At 36.0% G+C, this 17091-nt stretch overlaps 1 protein-coding gene across 8 annotated transcripts in view; it reads left to right on the plus strand.

Annotated features, from left to right (window-relative positions):
• The window catches only part of DLG2 (discs large MAGUK scaffold protein 2), a 999038-nt gene that overhangs the window by 696758 nt on the left and 285189 nt on the right, over positions 1-17091 (plus strand). For all 8 annotated transcript variants that reach the window (XM_018071067.2, XM_025894987.2, XM_018071060.1 and 5 more), the window contains one exon: positions 11498-11634. In XM_018071067.2, the coding sequence (XP_017926556.1) occupies positions 11498-11634 (137 nt within the window). The remainder of the gene's footprint in view (positions 1-11497; positions 11635-17091) is intronic.

Raw genomic sequence — 17091 nt, forward strand, 5'->3', positions numbered from 1 at the left:
TTCAGGGTGACAAAAAGAGTCAAAGGAAAGGGCAATGACTCATGAATCCATTTTCAGAGTGTCTTCTTATTTCTTCTGTTCAATAAGCACCATCTCTTCTCTTTCTCTGTATCATTTATATACCTGTAAACTTTTAAGATCGGGGCTCTGTAAATTGCCTTACATAAAAAAACAAAATTACTTGTGCATTTGTGCTGTGATTTCTCTGGTTTTTTTAAGAAGGAAATAAGTGAAGGCATGACAGATTATTTATGTGCTGATTGCAAATAGATAAGAGGCTACAAGACAAAATTTGATTTCATTTTGTGTTTTCAAGTTTAAACATAATTGGCAGAGAGCTTTTCAATAAAGCATTTCTGTTCAGCTTTGTAACAGGGATAAGAAGATAAATGTTAAATTCCCCTCGTCAGATGGAAGATGAATTAAAAAACTGATGAGTCTGTCCCTGACATATATGGTTGTTAAACAGATCCCAGACTGACAGACTGCTCCTTCTGTCTCCATTTTATTGGTGACAAATTATTAAATATTTTTCTAGAAGAGTCATTCAACTTAGAAAGCAGTGACCCAGCTGTACTTAAAGATATATCACCTAACGTTATGGAAAGCAAATAGCATGTCTTCCTGAATTGGCATAGTTTTCTCCTGTGTCAAGTCTGTAGATTTCAAAAATTAATCAGAAAAATGGCAGGAAAAACAAAGCTTAACATAGTACAAAGACTTAAAAAAATTAACATCAAAAAGTAATAACTAAGGTGGATCTTGGTGTGCACATCTACACGAACAAATGCTTTTCATTTGCATTATTAGGAGGTGAAACTTGTGCTGCTGTCAGTAATTATAGTAATTTGTGCAGAAAATGACATAGGTACTATTTGTTAATGACTGGCAAACTATGATCGACTGTCAGCATAAATTTGGTTCCTACACCTGAAACAGCTGGTGTACTTTGTGCATGGAAAGCAAACCATGTTTCAGGATTTGAGCCCCAGTTAATATATAGTGTAAAAACAATAACATACTCTCTGGTTCTTCTCACTGCAGTCATTCCAGGTTTCTGTAACTGCCTGCCTGTCTCTTGGCATTGCAGAGGAGCCATGGCCTGTTATTTTTTATTTTGCCCAAAAGTTATGTCTGAATTTATATAGAATCGGGAATTAAATAAAGTCAAGTGAAATTTAAGTGCGTAAACATTGAGTGAAAGGGGAAAAACGACTTCAAGATTTTGTGAAATTGTCTGATGAAGTGAGGAGGCAGTCAGGGAAACACAACTTCTCTTGGTTTTACACCAGTGAAATCAAGGTCTACCATGTTCATCCCATTTCCAGATACTTCTCAAAGTGAAAACATTAGAGAGCTGGTTGGTTATCAGTTGCATATTAATGGAAAATGGAATTTTTAACAGGAGATGCAGTTGAAATAAATACATAATAAATAAATAAGAGTATATTTATGATAATGAGAGTAATTGCCTTAAAAATTTGAACGGTGGAGAAAATTTGGACAGTAGAGATAATTTGTGTTCCCCCTGCTTTCAACCTGCATGTGTAACTGTGCTCTCGCTTAGACATTCTCACAATGCACACCAAGGTGGTTGAATCCAACGTTCTGAAGCCTCATGCTTCTCTTGAAAGGGTGAGACTTGATATTTGATTTCTAGCCAGGAAAGGTTCATAGCAGCAGTGTATCTTGCAAAGCAAAATTTGAAGAAATATTGAATTGTTAACTTCTCCCTCTTTAGCTTAGGAGAGCAGTTTTATTTTTTTCTTTTCTGCCAGTAGGGCTCATGCTCTGAAGGTGTATTTTTATTGACTTTTGTTCAGGTGCATTACTAGTCTAAATAGACATTTCTGTCCTATTCACTTCAGCTACTTGCTCCTGTCCCTGCATCTTTCCTTCTGGCTACACCCTCCAAATTGAGTTTGCAGAGCAGCAGTGATATAGCCTTGCACTGCTCTCCATAGGAGTCACAGTTCTGTCATAAGGTGCCATGTACAGAACCATGCTGCCAGCAAAGGGGATATGTGAGCCCAATAGCATCCTCATCTGCTGACTCTTACTGCTACCATCTCTGTAGATGCTGGTCAATATACACCTGGTCTGTGATTCAGATTAATTTGATTTGGTCTTCATGCCATTTTCAATTTGCCATTTGGCTAGAAAATTTTCATGGCTAATACAAGGCAGGCAGTGGGAAAAGGTGACCAAAGGCAGGAAGCAGGTCAGAGTTGTCTCTTTTGGCAGTAGTGAGGTTTTAGGTCAGCATATGATAATCTTAAAAATGCACCGTACAGCCTCCCACCTGGCTTTTCACTGCTTATTAGGACAACTGGCTGTTTAGAATCACGGAATAGTACGGGCTGGAAGGGACCTTACAGATTGTCTAGTTCCAGCACCCCTGACAAGGCCAGGGACACCTTCCTTAGACCAGATTGCTCAAAGCCCCATCCAACCTGACCTTGAACACTTTCTGTGGATGTCTTTATCATCTGTAGTCGTGTATAGTCCAGTTGGTTTTTGCCCAAGTGAATAAAAGAGCAAGGGTGAGGATGGGCTTAAAAAAAAAAAGCAAACAACAAAAAAACGAAGAAAGAGAAAAAAAGAATAAAACCCCCAAACTAAACCAACAACCTTTTGCTAAGAAAAATGCTGGTAATGCAGAGAAAAATAGAATGAGAAAAAAAGGGTAGTCTTTAGCAGTCCATTTATATCACATTCAGCAAAACAGTCCACTTATTCTGTGTTTAACAGTATTCCCTGCAAGATATATGTGATCTTGTCACACAGGCAGCCAGCCAGATGATGTCTACCCTAATCAAAAATTCTGATTTTTAATGCCTCTGAATATGAGGACTATTTGTCATTGTGGGTGCACCAAAAATATGCAAAAACTTCCTGCATGAAAAGGAAGTCACCATTCATTCACAGCTCCAATCATAGGCATATTCAAACTTGGCGTAGAAATGTGAGAAAGGAAAAGGCATTTAAAAACATCAAATTATAAGAAGTTAATCCTCTTCATAAGTGGTAGATCTTGGATTTTACTGCTTCACAACACTAATCTTCACTTTTTTAAAAACCTAATTTCACTGGTTTTAACTTGAAATGTTTAGACTTTGTTTATCATGCAGCTTTACCTAAAAGAAGCAAACTGCTTGCTGTGATTCTTGGAGTGTCCATATATGTCAAAAATGAAATAATTTTCTCTTTCTTGTACTTACACTAGTAAAATTGTGACAGTGTGATTTAATATGATTTGCAGTGAACTTGAATCTTCATTAGTGCTTTTAAAAGTCAGATTATTGTGAATAATTAGGGAATTCTGTAATCTTTTCAAGTCAAATTTTAAAGTATTCTTGAGAATTCCTTTTGTGCAATTAGGCCACTGCTCACTGTCTGTGCTTTCTGGGAAATCTATTCCTAATTAATTTGAATTAATGTAAAAATATAGAATTAACACAACTTCTAATGAGGCTCTAAGTGTATTTTTCTAACTTGCTGTTTCCTTTGTTTTCTACTATATCTGAAGAGAATGTGTCTTTAGGGATAAATATATGCAGGGAAAAAATCATAACAGGAAAAACATTTAACTGCAAAACAATAGAAAAAAGGGATTGTTTTCATTTGCTTGTTAGAGAATTTTTTACAAATTCCTTAAAATAGCAGTGTAATTTTACAAGATATGTTTTCAAGGCTTTAATAAAGATTACAGAAAGATTAGCTTTACTATTATGGTAATGTAAACTGATGCTTTATCTACTGTACCTACAACATGATTGTTTTTAAACATGCACTCATTGCCTTGCAGCTGCATTAACATTTGCGTCATAATCTCACTTTCTCATAGTTTCCTTTCTGGCTGGAACTGTAAACAATTTTTTTTAAACCAAGGTGTGTAACCCTGTATGCTGAAAACAGATTACTTTCTTTCATGTTATAACCCAAAAATTTGGCTGCAATGTTTGATTTTGATGACCAAAAGAACGCTAAAGTAGTTGCAAAGAGTTTAAGTTGTTTATATTTGTCCTGAGGCTAGAGTAGAGTAACTCAGCATCAAAATCCCTGAAATATCCAGAAAATGTTTTTTCATATTCTGGACTCTCTTAAAATTCTTCTGACTTTTGTGGGTCTCAGGCAATGCTGATGAACTCTTTTGTCCAAAGAGAAGATGTAATGTTTTGCACTTCCCTGTCCCCAGTAGAAGAGAAAGCTCAGATAATGCAATGCTGGGCAGGGAGATTTCCAGGATATTTCAGCACAAAGGTGCTTTAAAACAGGTATAAGGAGCTGTGGTTGTCAGTGTGGCAGCCAAATTTTAAAATTACATATACTGAAAACCTGCTTAGATATTCAAATAGCCATCACTACATCACCAGATAGCAGCTACCATCACAGTTTCTCCTCTGAATTTTATCTGACTGCCATTTTTCCAAGCCTTCAGTCCATCAGAGAGCTCTTTAGGACAGTATGAATGTACATATGCACCAGTGTCTTGAAGACATTTTAATCTCTGTGAGATCAATATCTTTGTTCTCATCAGGCAAGCATCAAGGACACGCCTCTGCATAGAGTTGCACTGGGATTTTCAGCAAGTTTTTGTTACTGTACTGTTTCAAATTTCAGTTACTTTTTTCTTTTTATTAAATCAAGAATAGTTAAAATTAGAACTAACTATACTATTGAAATTTATTTTAAGAATTTCAGTTTGTAAAGATAAAAAATTGTGCAGATGCAGGCAAATAAATGATGAAAAATTTTACTCTTTACTTTCTATTAAAACCTTTACCAAAATCTGGCTCCATACAGAAAAACTCTAAGTCTTCTCTCCCTGAAGTTATAGAGGGGTCAAATCCCCCAGAGAGACATGCCAATGTTGCTGTGCAATCAGTGCTCATTTGCAAGGAAGGGGTTTTCTTTACCTACTGTGTAATCACAGCTGCCAAACAGCATCCAGTCATAGCATATCTCATGAGCATGCTGGCCATACTCAGTGGAAGTACGGCGTGTGATGTTCAGTTTGATCCTCAGTAGAGGCTGTACTGTAATCTGGCATCTCTGTTGGTTTGATACTATGGAAAGGTAATGCACAGGCAGCCAGAATGTAGGGATTAATGAAAATAATAACTATAAAAATGGCTGTGGGCAAGAACAAAGGAACTGTGCAAAAACAGTTGGATATATACCTGAAGGCATGCATATATAATGACAGATGATGTAAGGGGAACAATAATTTTCTTCTTGTGTAAGGTGGTTTCATAGAATATTTTTCTTACCTAGTGGCACTGTGCATAATTTTTATTCTATCTGACATCAGCTGGGAAATAACTGAAAATACTGGATATTTCTGAAAAAAAAAAAAGTCAAAACAATAAGGAAGACACTTGAAGTTTTTAACCCAAGGCTGTTAGAAACAAACACCAGATAACAATATGCTCTGTTAGATGTGTAGGAACTTGAGCCCTTTTCCTGGTCGAGACTATTATCAAATTGTTGGTTACTAAAAGAGCCCTCTGAAGTTATCTGGGAACAGGGTCTGAAACAGGAATTAATAATGGCAATGAAAGTAGGCATCTTTTTAATATATTATTAATATTAGTAAAAGTTTTATGAATCATACTGTACTTTAGACTGACTTCTTCATCCACAGAACAAAATGTAGTCGAATTTTATTCATGTAAGTCCTTCTGGTATAAGCTGTCACATGAGTCAGGAACAGGAATTGTTCTAAGAACTCACTCAAATAAATTGGTACTCAAATCTATCCCAACAACATGAAGGAGATGAGACAGATAAAGTGACATCCTATATTTGGGATTAATAGTTTCTCAGGAATTGATTCATGGTATGACAAAAAAAGACAGAAAGAGAGAGCTCTGTAGAGGATGATCAGTTCCTCCTTGTAAAATTGTATAATTATTTTAAAACATATTTTAATTTTTCTTTTGTAATGTATTTCATTTTTGTAAGTCCCAAATAAAAGAGGAATCTGCTGTCAATAATGAACACTAATCATAAGTCACAGCTATAATAAGCATATTAAATGTCCACAATTGTGGGATGCTACTTGTAAATATGTGCTATATACCTCCTCCAGAAAACCTAAATTGGCAACTAGAGGCTTGAACAAAGGACAAGGAGAGATATTCCCCGCTGCTCCTCTGTTTATAATTAATATTTTATAGTTTGTTTACTCATATAGCACTGGATATAACTGTGGTACCTGTCAAAACAGATCAATCGTTCTATCAGTCAAAGCATTTTTATATTACTCATGTTCCTTTCCTCTCTGCAAGTGGAATTTGATTAGTTAGAAACGTGGATTGGGCTTCAGTGTTCCAGGCTGGTAGATTCATCAATATGATACTTTTCTCCCTTTTGGATACTTCTTCCCTTTTGGAGGAAAAAAAAGAGACTCTATAGATATGGGCTTTGTACGTTTCAGTAATTTAAACAATAAAACAACACCAAGCTAATTCTTTTGTCACTGAGTGTTGTAGAAGTGGCTGGTCCTTGGAAGAGCTGCCTGAGTTTGGGTTCCTCATTGCCTTGTCTGATTGCTCACAGGGGCATGGTCAATGTGGCATGTCCCACACAGCAGCCAGGCTTGCAGTGTCAGGGAAGGTCCTCAGTGGGGTGAGTTGTTGCATGGATCCTTTCTGATGGTATTGTGTTTTGCTGCTTGAAACAGTTTCTTAAAATCCAAATTCACACAGTGTTCTGAAGAAAATCAGTTCATTTTACACCTGTAGAAAATGATTGTGGCAAAAAGAAATGAGAGACTGTACAGGAAGAAGGAATTATATTTATTCATGAAATCTCCAAATAAGTTAAACAGTTATGATCTTTCTTTCATTCACTCTTCCTTTTAACCCCATCTTCAGCCCCAGGATGCATGTGCTGAGGTGGTCTGACTCACTTGTGTGTGACACAAAGGACATGGGACATCAAACCCTTACCACATCTCTTTGCATTTTCTTGACTGGAAACCATGGACTGACTGATTTTGGAGAGATGATTTATACTCTCTAGGAGTCTAGTGTTGTTATGGGGTGGTCCTTTACACTGAATTGTCATTTCTTTAGTCAAGTCTCTTTGCTGTTCATTGCCTGATTTTATTCATTTATTGAAGACACTTTTTTGTCAATACTATCTGGTTTCCTGTTGGGCTTACAGGCAAGAGAATGGCATATGTCACACGCTGTAATCTTGCTGCCAACATTCCACTGTTATGGTACAGGATCTTCTGCTGACAAGGCACCTATGTTGCGGTCTTCCAGAGTCCAGACATTCTGTCCAGGCATGACAGAAATGACTCATTTTAAAGTTTTATTGCTAGGAATGTTAATACACATAATTTCTCTAACCTTTGTTCTTTCTTCTAGTGCTTACATTCAATTTCCAGTCATATTTCATTTGTTTCTGTGATAATATTTCTATTACAAGTCCTATTCATGTTTTGGCTTCACCAAGTTGCTCTATGCTCACAGGTCAGTTATGAGGTAAGGCATACTGTGGTATAGCTAGGAATTATGCATTTTGTGTCTGAAGCTCACCTGGTTTGGTTAAGCACCTGCAGATCAAGCACTTCTTAATTGTATTTTAAGGTCATGACTTAAATGCTGCTTTCTTTGACTTCACCATTATTTGGAACTGTGAAACTCATGTTGGATTTGTATTCTAAAATCCTTAGTTTGCTGATTTAAAGTAAGCTTGACTCTCTGTGCAGGATAGTATCAAAATACAATGTCCATTTTGGGCTACGAGTGAGTTTCTTTGACTTCGCTTCTCATTAGAAAGCTGATATTATCTAGCTACAATTGTTTTTTTAAGATCACTCTTAGCTTACTGTAAAGTGCTATACACACAGCATAATTCATCCACTGTGTCTTAAACAGTGATTCTGTTATTATCACAGAGAGGTAACTTTGCTGGACTAATTATAGGGGGAGCCTCCAACCTATGTTTTACCAAAAAAGTAGTTAGAATGTATTTTTTAACTATGTACTTAAAATATGTGTGGTGCAGCAAATAATCTAAAACAGATGTAAATAGAAACGTTATTATTCACAAGATCAGTGATCAGTGTTTGTGGAACTGAAAGGCAGATGGGTTTTACAAACACATATCCAGTGGAAATGGAAGGAAATAAAGTTTGACTCATCTTCCCTAGTTTACACATTGAGTCAGTCTTATATGGGCCTATCTTCTTCAGTGACTTTGAACAAAACTGAATTTGATTGGTTGTTCCACCAGGAATGAATCCAGTTCCCTTTCTCTTTTCCTCTTGAAGTAGTTCTTTCTTTGTAGAACCACAGAATCATAGAATGTTTTGTGTTAGAAGGGATCTTATATGTCACCTAGTCCAACACTGTCATTTACTAGACCAGGTAGCTCAAGGCCCCATTCAACCCATCCTTGAACAATTCCAGGGTTGGGGCATCCACAGCTTCTCTGGGAAATCTGTCCCAGTGCATCACCACCATCATCATAAAACATTTCTTCCTCAGCTCCATTCTAAATTTATCCTCCATCTAATTCCTGTTGTGAGGAAATTGAGTGCTCTGTCCAAGGTGAGCTGTCGCTGTGAAGAAGATTGCACATCAGCAAAAGCAGAAGTGATCAACTCCCAACCTTCCAAGTTCTGAGAGAAATGTTTTCCCAGCCACGGGAGTCAATAAGAAAAAGATTCTGCAATTAAATATGCTATTTTATTTATTGATTTTTTAAATTCAATGAAACAATGGAAAAGGCCATTTAGAAAACACCTTGCTCTATTGTTTCCAATTGTTTGAATGATTCTCTGTTTTTAAAACAGAGTAAGAATCTGATACAAGACCAACCTGTTGTAGCTAGTGATGAGGGATGCACACCAGAGTTGTGCCAACCTTTCCAAAGTCTTAAAACAAGACAGAAACCTTCAGTCTAAATGGAGGTGAGACTTTACGCAGGTTGTGAACTTTCATAGCACTGATCTTCCCACCCATGTCTTCCCACATTCAGCCCCCAACCTTTCAGAAACCAAGAATGTGATTCATCTCTTCTTTTTCAAATGTCTAGTTGAGATGAGATGAATCATACTTTAAAAGTTCTTAATGAATTTTCATTTATCCTGCAGGTAGCATAAATGATTAGCATAGTTGTCTGATGTCATTTTGGCCATATGAATCCTAACCAAAAGTTTTATTGTATTATACTTTCCTTGTGCCCTAGGAATTAGCAAAAGTCATTTAAATAAAATTAAATGGGCCATTGTTCTATTCCCCATTCTTTCCAAGAAATCTTTTAAAGAAGGCAAGAATGATTAAGCAACGACACTAAATTATTATTGATAGGAAAGACATGGAAAATCTTTCTGTTCCTCAGTTTTCTTTTCTACCCACTCTCCCTTTGCTCCCCACAGGTTATCCCCTCTGTTGTTCTGCTCTTCTAAACCTTTTTATACTCAGTGCTGGTTTTTTGGATGCCCAAAATCAGACTTTGATAACAAATACAATGTAGCCCCATACATTGTAGCACATCTATATTTTATGTAGGCTGAAGTAGAAAAAGCTACTCCTTTCATTATTATAGGCTTCACTTTTGTAATGGGAGGAGCCTGCTCTTTTCCTTTGTGGTTTCATACAGCGGTTGTGATAAAACCATGCAAACAAACAGCAAGTCAAGCACTCCACTCAGCACTGCAGAAAATGGAAGTGATCATCTTGGCTAGTACTTGCTTATACTGCAGCAGGACCCGTTGTGTGCCAAATACAGAGTAGCTGTGTGGCCAAAAACTGTACCTTTACAAGTGTACAGTGCTAATAAAGGGGAGGAGGAGGATGGAAGCATACTATGACCTAATCTTCTCAAGGTCATGCCCTAGGTGAGCAGTGGAGCTGAAGAAAGCCCTCTTGCTGCAGTCTAGCCCACTCAATTGCTCCCATCATCATTCTAGAATACTCTCAGATCTTTGCTTTACGGATAGAAGCTTATACAGATGGTGTTTGGGTCAAGATTATTACAATGATGTCACCAAGAAACATTATTCAATCATTGTTCCTTGTCCACAACTAATGTTTTAAAGAAAATTTCCATTCTTGATGTTTTCTTAGAATATTTTTTTGCTTCTTGTTAGTAGTCCCAGGATAATGAAGAAATTCTTCTATGCTGAAAAAAATCATAATCTTTTTATCCTTGTTGTCCTGGCAGACACACATAAATAGTAACAGTGATCACCAGCTTTATCTGGAAATTAAATAAAGCTTTATTTTAATTATCCATATTTCTAAATTAACTTCATGTGTATTGTTAATAGTCATCTTAATTAATCAAGTAGTGTTTCAATTTGAGATATAAATTCAGATGTTTCTTTTTGTAATCTGATGGTTTGGCAGTATCCATTAAGTAGTCCATTATGTTATCTGACCTCACATCTTTTTGAAGCTAGAATGATGAGCAAATGAAAATAATGTGAGAAAAAAAATATTTAATTGACTCAAAAAAACCCTTATCTCTGCATGCAAACAACTGCTAAAACACCTTGTGCATATTAAATATACCATCACTTAATTTTTATTGCCCAAGAAGTCTGGCTCTTGAATTTGTGATAAAATGCCAAATTCTAGGCAATTCATTTTTACTATTGCATTTTACTGCTTTTTCTGTCTTTTATCTGATTAAAAGATTTAAATGTTGCTATAAATTAAAGCAATCATTTGTCTGTTTATGTAACATGTCAGAGGCTAGGAAAAATAGGAAAGGGGAGAAACTATCTTTTTTTCTTCCCCCAACATCTTTTTTTTTTACCTTCCTTTTCTTGATTTGTATCAGCATATATTATTGACGTTGTTCCAAAGTTTGAGTGTTTGAGTGTTTGAGTGTTTACTTAGGAATTTCACTGATGACTAGACAGAAGCTATACATGTACAGAGGACTATTGCTTTCTCAATTTATGTATCCAAAGCCAAAGACGTTTGTGTCCTAAAAAAAAACACCATGATTAAAGTCCAAACATCTACATCGTTTCTGTTTTACTTTCACTGACCCTTCACTGTGGTACTCCATAAACTTGCAAAACCTTCAGTAGACCTCTCCAAGTATTCTTCAAATTGTGTGGACAATCAGAACACTTTTCATTTTGTTCTGATAGGTGGTGATGTATTTTACACCAGCATTTAACAAAATAAACTTCAAGATTCCTTGTTTTATTACTAGTCATCTCAAGTTGGGACATAAATTCTTGACATTGGCTGTACTGGCCCTCAGCGAGTGGGTTATATAGAATTATCACTGGTTCAATTATTTTTCTCTCTACCTTCCTACAGTTGTAAATGAAAAGGAATTTCCTTAATTTAGTTCTTTCCCTGACCTTTCAGGGAAAGTAAGTGCAATGACCCCATTTATGTTATTTGTATTTCTGTAAAAAATACTGTAAATGTATAGTATATATGCTACTTTCCACTTCTCTTTAATGTTATATACTATGTTGCTAATGTTTTGTTTGCAATATCTTCTCCAGGTCTGGGATTCAGTATTGCAGGAGGGGTGGGAAACCAACACATCCCTGGGGACAACAGCATTTATGTCACCAAGATTATTGATGGGGGAGCTGCACAAAAAGATGGGAGGTTACAGGTTGGAGATAGACTTCTTATGGTAAGTATGATAAATTTAAATCACATTTTATTTGGCTGAAAATTGTTTCATATAAGGACTTTCATTCACCATACATCTTTCTGGAGGTAATGAGTAGAACTGCCGTAATAATTATGAGTTATATTTCCATCATATTCATTTTTCCCATTCTTTTTATATATTTCTGAGGCTGCAGTTAAAAAAGCATTACTCTGGAAAACCAACATTTTATGAAGTGAAGGCAATGGATTATATTACTTTGACAAGCTTTTAACAGAGAAGAGAATAAATGTATTATCCTCATCAGTGACAAGTCATAATGAAACATAAAACTGTAAGAGATTTTAGACAAACTACTTGTTATGATAGTACTGATTGTACTGTTTGTTGTAAGTAAATAGAAAGATACCAAAGCATCCCACTAAAGTTTCACATGTAGCCACTGTCAGTGGACTACTACCTACATTTCAGTACATGTAGGAATGCTTTATGTATATGTGCATATAGATGTTAAAAAAAAAAATAAATTTCCAAATTTTTTGTTCAACAAGTGTATTCCTCTGTTGGAACTCATTTCCCACAATTCTTCCTGCTATTTGTGGTGCTGGTATATTGTTTCTTGTAGATAATTCTTTTTCTACATTGAGGGGGTAATCCTGACCCTGGTGAATCAGCACAAGTTAATCTATGTCAAGTTGCATTCATGTCAATGCATTCGCGTAGATTTTAGCACGTCGAGAAATATTTTTTTATCAAGTGACATGAAGAAAACATGTACTGTGGTAGCTCTGTTTCGTGATGTGACATTTAAGCAGTAAAAAATTGCCATGACCTTTCTACTGCCTACAAAGCTATGCGTAATTGAGGTTTTCTTTATTTGACTAGTGACACTGTGTTCCAGTCACATATGAAGATGACCATTCTTTTTATACAGGGTATCAAACAGAACTGGAAACGCATTTGGTTGCTGGGTTGCTGGGATGGGGACTCTGACTTTTTTTAATTAACCCAAGAGGTTAGATAAAACAGCTTAAGGAGCAAGTGGTGTTATCAAAATCAAAACAAAATAAAACTAGAACTTAACATTTCTTTGGTATTTTTTCTTTGCAGTAAAATTTTCTCAGCACAGTAAAATTTTCTCAGCACAGTAAAATTCAAGTTACTGTTGCATAATGAAGTTTTGGATTATTTCTCTGTAGAAATGTATATTTATATTTGCCAAATTTACACCTTACTTATTTTGCACATTGTAGCAAATCTGCTTCTGTTCAGCTATTGTTTGTTTTGGCTTTTTTTTACTGATAAGAATTCCTTGCAATTTTTGTGTCTGCAATTTTTTGTTACTTTCCTCTTAATTTTTTCCAATTCACGTGAGATAGTAAAAAATATATATTGAAAAAAAACCCTCATGAAAAACAAGAGATGCAAACTCCCATATTGACGCCCTCCAGTGTAATTTAATCAGGATGAATTTGAATAGAAATGTAATTATTCTATGTACTCTGTATAAATTAATTCTTTCCAGATTTTTATAGGATTAATCTATTTAGCATCTCGGTCTTGAACCTGTAATTCACTACAGTCAGATATAGATGTTTCTTCATTGTGATGAGTTTATACTTGTGAAAATGACTAGAGGTCATTCTCAGTGTGTTTGATGTCTTTGTTCTTCTTTCAGTCTGGACCATTTCTTTACTTAATGTTATCTCCTTTTATCACTGCATGTAAAATGAGCAAAAAAAAAAATCATTAAAAATACTGCTTTCCTCTAGTTATGTACTTCGAGACCAAGCTTTTCAGTGTTGCATAAGAAAATACCAGTCAGCGTACTCTTTGTGTACCTTGACCATTACATTTTTGAAGGTATATTTACAAGATCAAAATCTATTTTTAAAATTCATGCAGATTACAGCCACGTTTTCTGGTTCTCTCCAAGACTCTCTGATTTCTTTATAACTTTTGCACCTTCAATAATTTTCTGTCCTTATTTGTGAATTATCTGTCAGTTTATGACATTAACTTCATGTTCCTTTATGAGTAGTGAGTGAAAGAATTAATTACTTTCTTTTGGCAGTCTATCAACACAATATTACCCTTGTCATCTATACAGTCCTACTTCTGCTTCACTGATTTCTTATTGATTGTACATTTTAACAGTTCTTTTTTATTTTTTCTTCTCAGTAGGGCATTCTCTCTTGATCTTTGGTTTTTTCCATCATTTTTCTATCAGATTTACCAGAATTTGTCATCCTTTTGGAATTCTCAGCAGCTGCTGGGGAGCTTGTTTAATTTTTGTATCTGCATTCAGATAAGTTTGTGTGAAATACTTTCAGATCCCAAACAACTTGAAATCAAATTAATTCAAATTTAAGATGTAATAAAAGTGATGCTGCAGAATCAAAACTAATATTGAAATGTAAAATTTTAAGGGGCCACCTGAGCATTTTGCAGCCTGATGACCCTACTGTGATTGAATGCAGATTGCTAATAGTGTGTTAAACATTCAGAAGATGTATTATGTAAATACTGAGCATTGTGATTATTGTGAAATCTATACAGCGCTATGTTATGCAGTTATGTTTCTGTGGCACTAAACCTGGACTTAAGGCTTATTATCCTGAGCACTTGCACAGGAAAATTCTCCATTGTAGGATAATCCTGAGGTGCCCATTTGGAAAATTACTGGGAATGCTTAAGCCAAAAACTGAGTGGTTTCTCTAGGTATATATGAAAGTAAAAGAAGAAGACTTACAGCTAGGAGAAAAATATTTTCTCACTGTGTTCTGGTGGTAACGTCTGCTGGTAATGCCCCAGTAATGCCTGCTGCTGGTAATGCCTGTGGTGAGAATACCACTGCACTGGTTGCTTCTCTTTGTGCTGGAAGGGAGCAAAAGTAAATCACATACAGAGCATCATAGGCCAGTGTGGTAATTCAAGGTCAGCTATGGGGTCAGACAAGGTTGCTTAGAAATTTATCCAATTGAATCTCAAAAATCTGCAAGGATGGATGTTGCAGAGCCTCTCTGGGAAACCTGTTCCACTGCTCAGCTGTTCTGAGGAAAATACTTTTCCTTATAACCTGTTTGACCCTCTCTTGTTTCAACATTCACCTGCTGTCTCTCATCCTGTTACTACATGCCACTCTGAAAGGCTTAGCTCTGTCTTGATGATCTTCCTGTAAGCACTGGGGGTCTGTCATTAGTTGTCTCCAGAGGAAACCCTTTTCCAGGCTGAAAATGCCCAGATCCCCTGGCTTCTCCTCACCAGGCCAGTGTTCCAATCACATCCCAGCAGCACACCTCTCAACTTACTTCCTTTTGGATTTTTTTTTCCCATAGTGTGGGAATCAAAACTGAATATAGTTTCTAGATACAGTCTAATGAGTGGCAGCTATTGGGGAATAGACCTCTGCTGGTTCTCCAGGCTCTGCTCCTGCAGATACAGCCCAGGATGCTGTTGACCTTTTTGCTGCCAGGACACATATCTGGCTCATGCCCAGCTTGCCATCCATCAGGAGCCCCAAGCACTTTTCCATAGAGCTACTGCCAGGTTGTCAATGCCCAGCCTATGCTATTGATGGGCATTAGCCTGTGCCAGGGGCAGGACTTACTGTTTCTTCGTGCTGAACATCATAAAGTTTTCTTCAGTCCCTTCTTCCAGTCTAAGACTACCTTCAATACCCTACACTGAAGCGTGATGAGAGCACACTTCTAAGCTCTTAAGGGTCATTGTTAATGATGATCAGGAAGAGCTGAAAAATGGTTTAAGTTATTACATTTCAGATAATAAATACTTTCTTTTGTCTCATACCATCATCTTACTTTGGAAGAGTTATCTACAGAATGAATGAATGAGAAATCAGTATAAAACTGTGTGGTTTTACTAGTACATATCAACACTAATAGCTAGAAGCAAGGTATTTTTCAGGCAAAATGAAAAACATTAGGGTTTATAAGAAAATTTAATATTTATCTTTTATAAGTATTAGCTTTTCTAAAATATGTCTCCTATGACAAAATAATCTTGTATATTTGGGCCATAACCTCTTGCTTCTTGGTCTATATAGTCACAGAGATGAATGATTGTACATAACAAGAGATTTAATTTGATTCTCTTTGCTTGGTGAAAACAGGAGGAAAAAACAGAAGTCACTTTCATTTTCAGAAATTTAGGCTTTCTTTCTACCTAATTCTGTGCTGAAAAAAAGTATGTTTTTTTCCGGTGATTTCATAGGACTGCAGTGGGGTTGTGATTGTGCAGCTGTTGATGTGTCCCTTATGGGATCCCCTACGAGTATCTGTTTCTTTCAGAGTGCATATGAATACAGGATCACATTTGTATTAAAGTAATCAGAGCATATAATTTAAGATACATCTAGATTAGCATTTGGTTCTGATTAGAGGTATTCTTTTAAAATGATTTCGGCTGTCTTTTTGGGATCATCTTTTGAAAAAGAGTCCAACACCTGCACAACTAACTCAGGAGTCCATGGGATTGTAAGTACTTAGTTAATCCAAACAGATTTACCTGGTTAGTAAAAATGATTAGTCCTCAGCACTGGAAAGCCTTTCACTTTTTGCAGCCTTTTAAAACATGGAGAGTTTTTAAAAAAGCTTTCTAGATTTACAGCAGGCACATTGCAGGTGTTTACCAGAAATATTCACTCAGGAAAATCCATTCTTTTTAGGAAAAGTCAAACATTACAGAAAAGCAAACATTACCACTGGTAGGGTAAAGATCACCTCTTTGTCTCATTCACAGAGTGAATCTAATCTCTCTTAGCCTAAGTCAATAGAGGAAGGGAATGAATCCCCTTTAATAAAGGAAAATTAAATAAGACAGACTTATTCCTCCAGATCTCTTATTCTCATATCAGTTTATACTGTTGTGAATGAAATTATTCTTTAGAGCACTCGTACAGTCATTTTGGGGATTCTAAGCTTTTCTAGCTCCTCCTAGGGTCTATGTTTCCCAGTATGAATTTAGGAAAACTTCCAAATAAAATATTCCTGCTTAGGTTTATACTTCATTGCCTTGATTATGCTATTTAGGAAGTCCACCCCAGTCTTTTTATATCTCTTTAGTACCATTTCTTACTCATTTCACCCATAACTCAAATAGCTTCTTTGATTGAACTTGTTTCTTTAATTTTCATACTGCTATGTTTTTTCTTTCTCTCATTCTTGTCTCATATTGTCAGTAGGTCTTTGTATCACATACTTTCTATTTAAAGAAAAAGCTTTCCTAATTTTTTTTGTTATTTTTTTACTTCTGGTACTGTTTGCATTTCTGAATTTTCATGGAACCTTTCCCATTAGAAAAGCCCCACTTGCTCCATGCCTGTTTTCCTTCTGGCTCCTCTCCTTTGGCTCCTGTTGCAGCATTTTGTGTCTCAAGTACCCAGCTTTGTTACTAACTTGATCACTCAGATAAATATCTTTTTTAGCATTTGCCTTAGGGGTTTTTTCCCCTTAATTA

This window comes from Manacus vitellinus, unplaced genomic scaffold (genome assembly GCF_001715985.3).
Source record: "Manacus vitellinus isolate BGI_N305 unplaced genomic scaffold, ASM171598v3 scaffold_2_pilon, whole genome shotgun sequence".
Taxonomy (NCBI): Eukaryota; Metazoa; Chordata; class Aves; order Passeriformes; family Pipridae; genus Manacus; species Manacus vitellinus.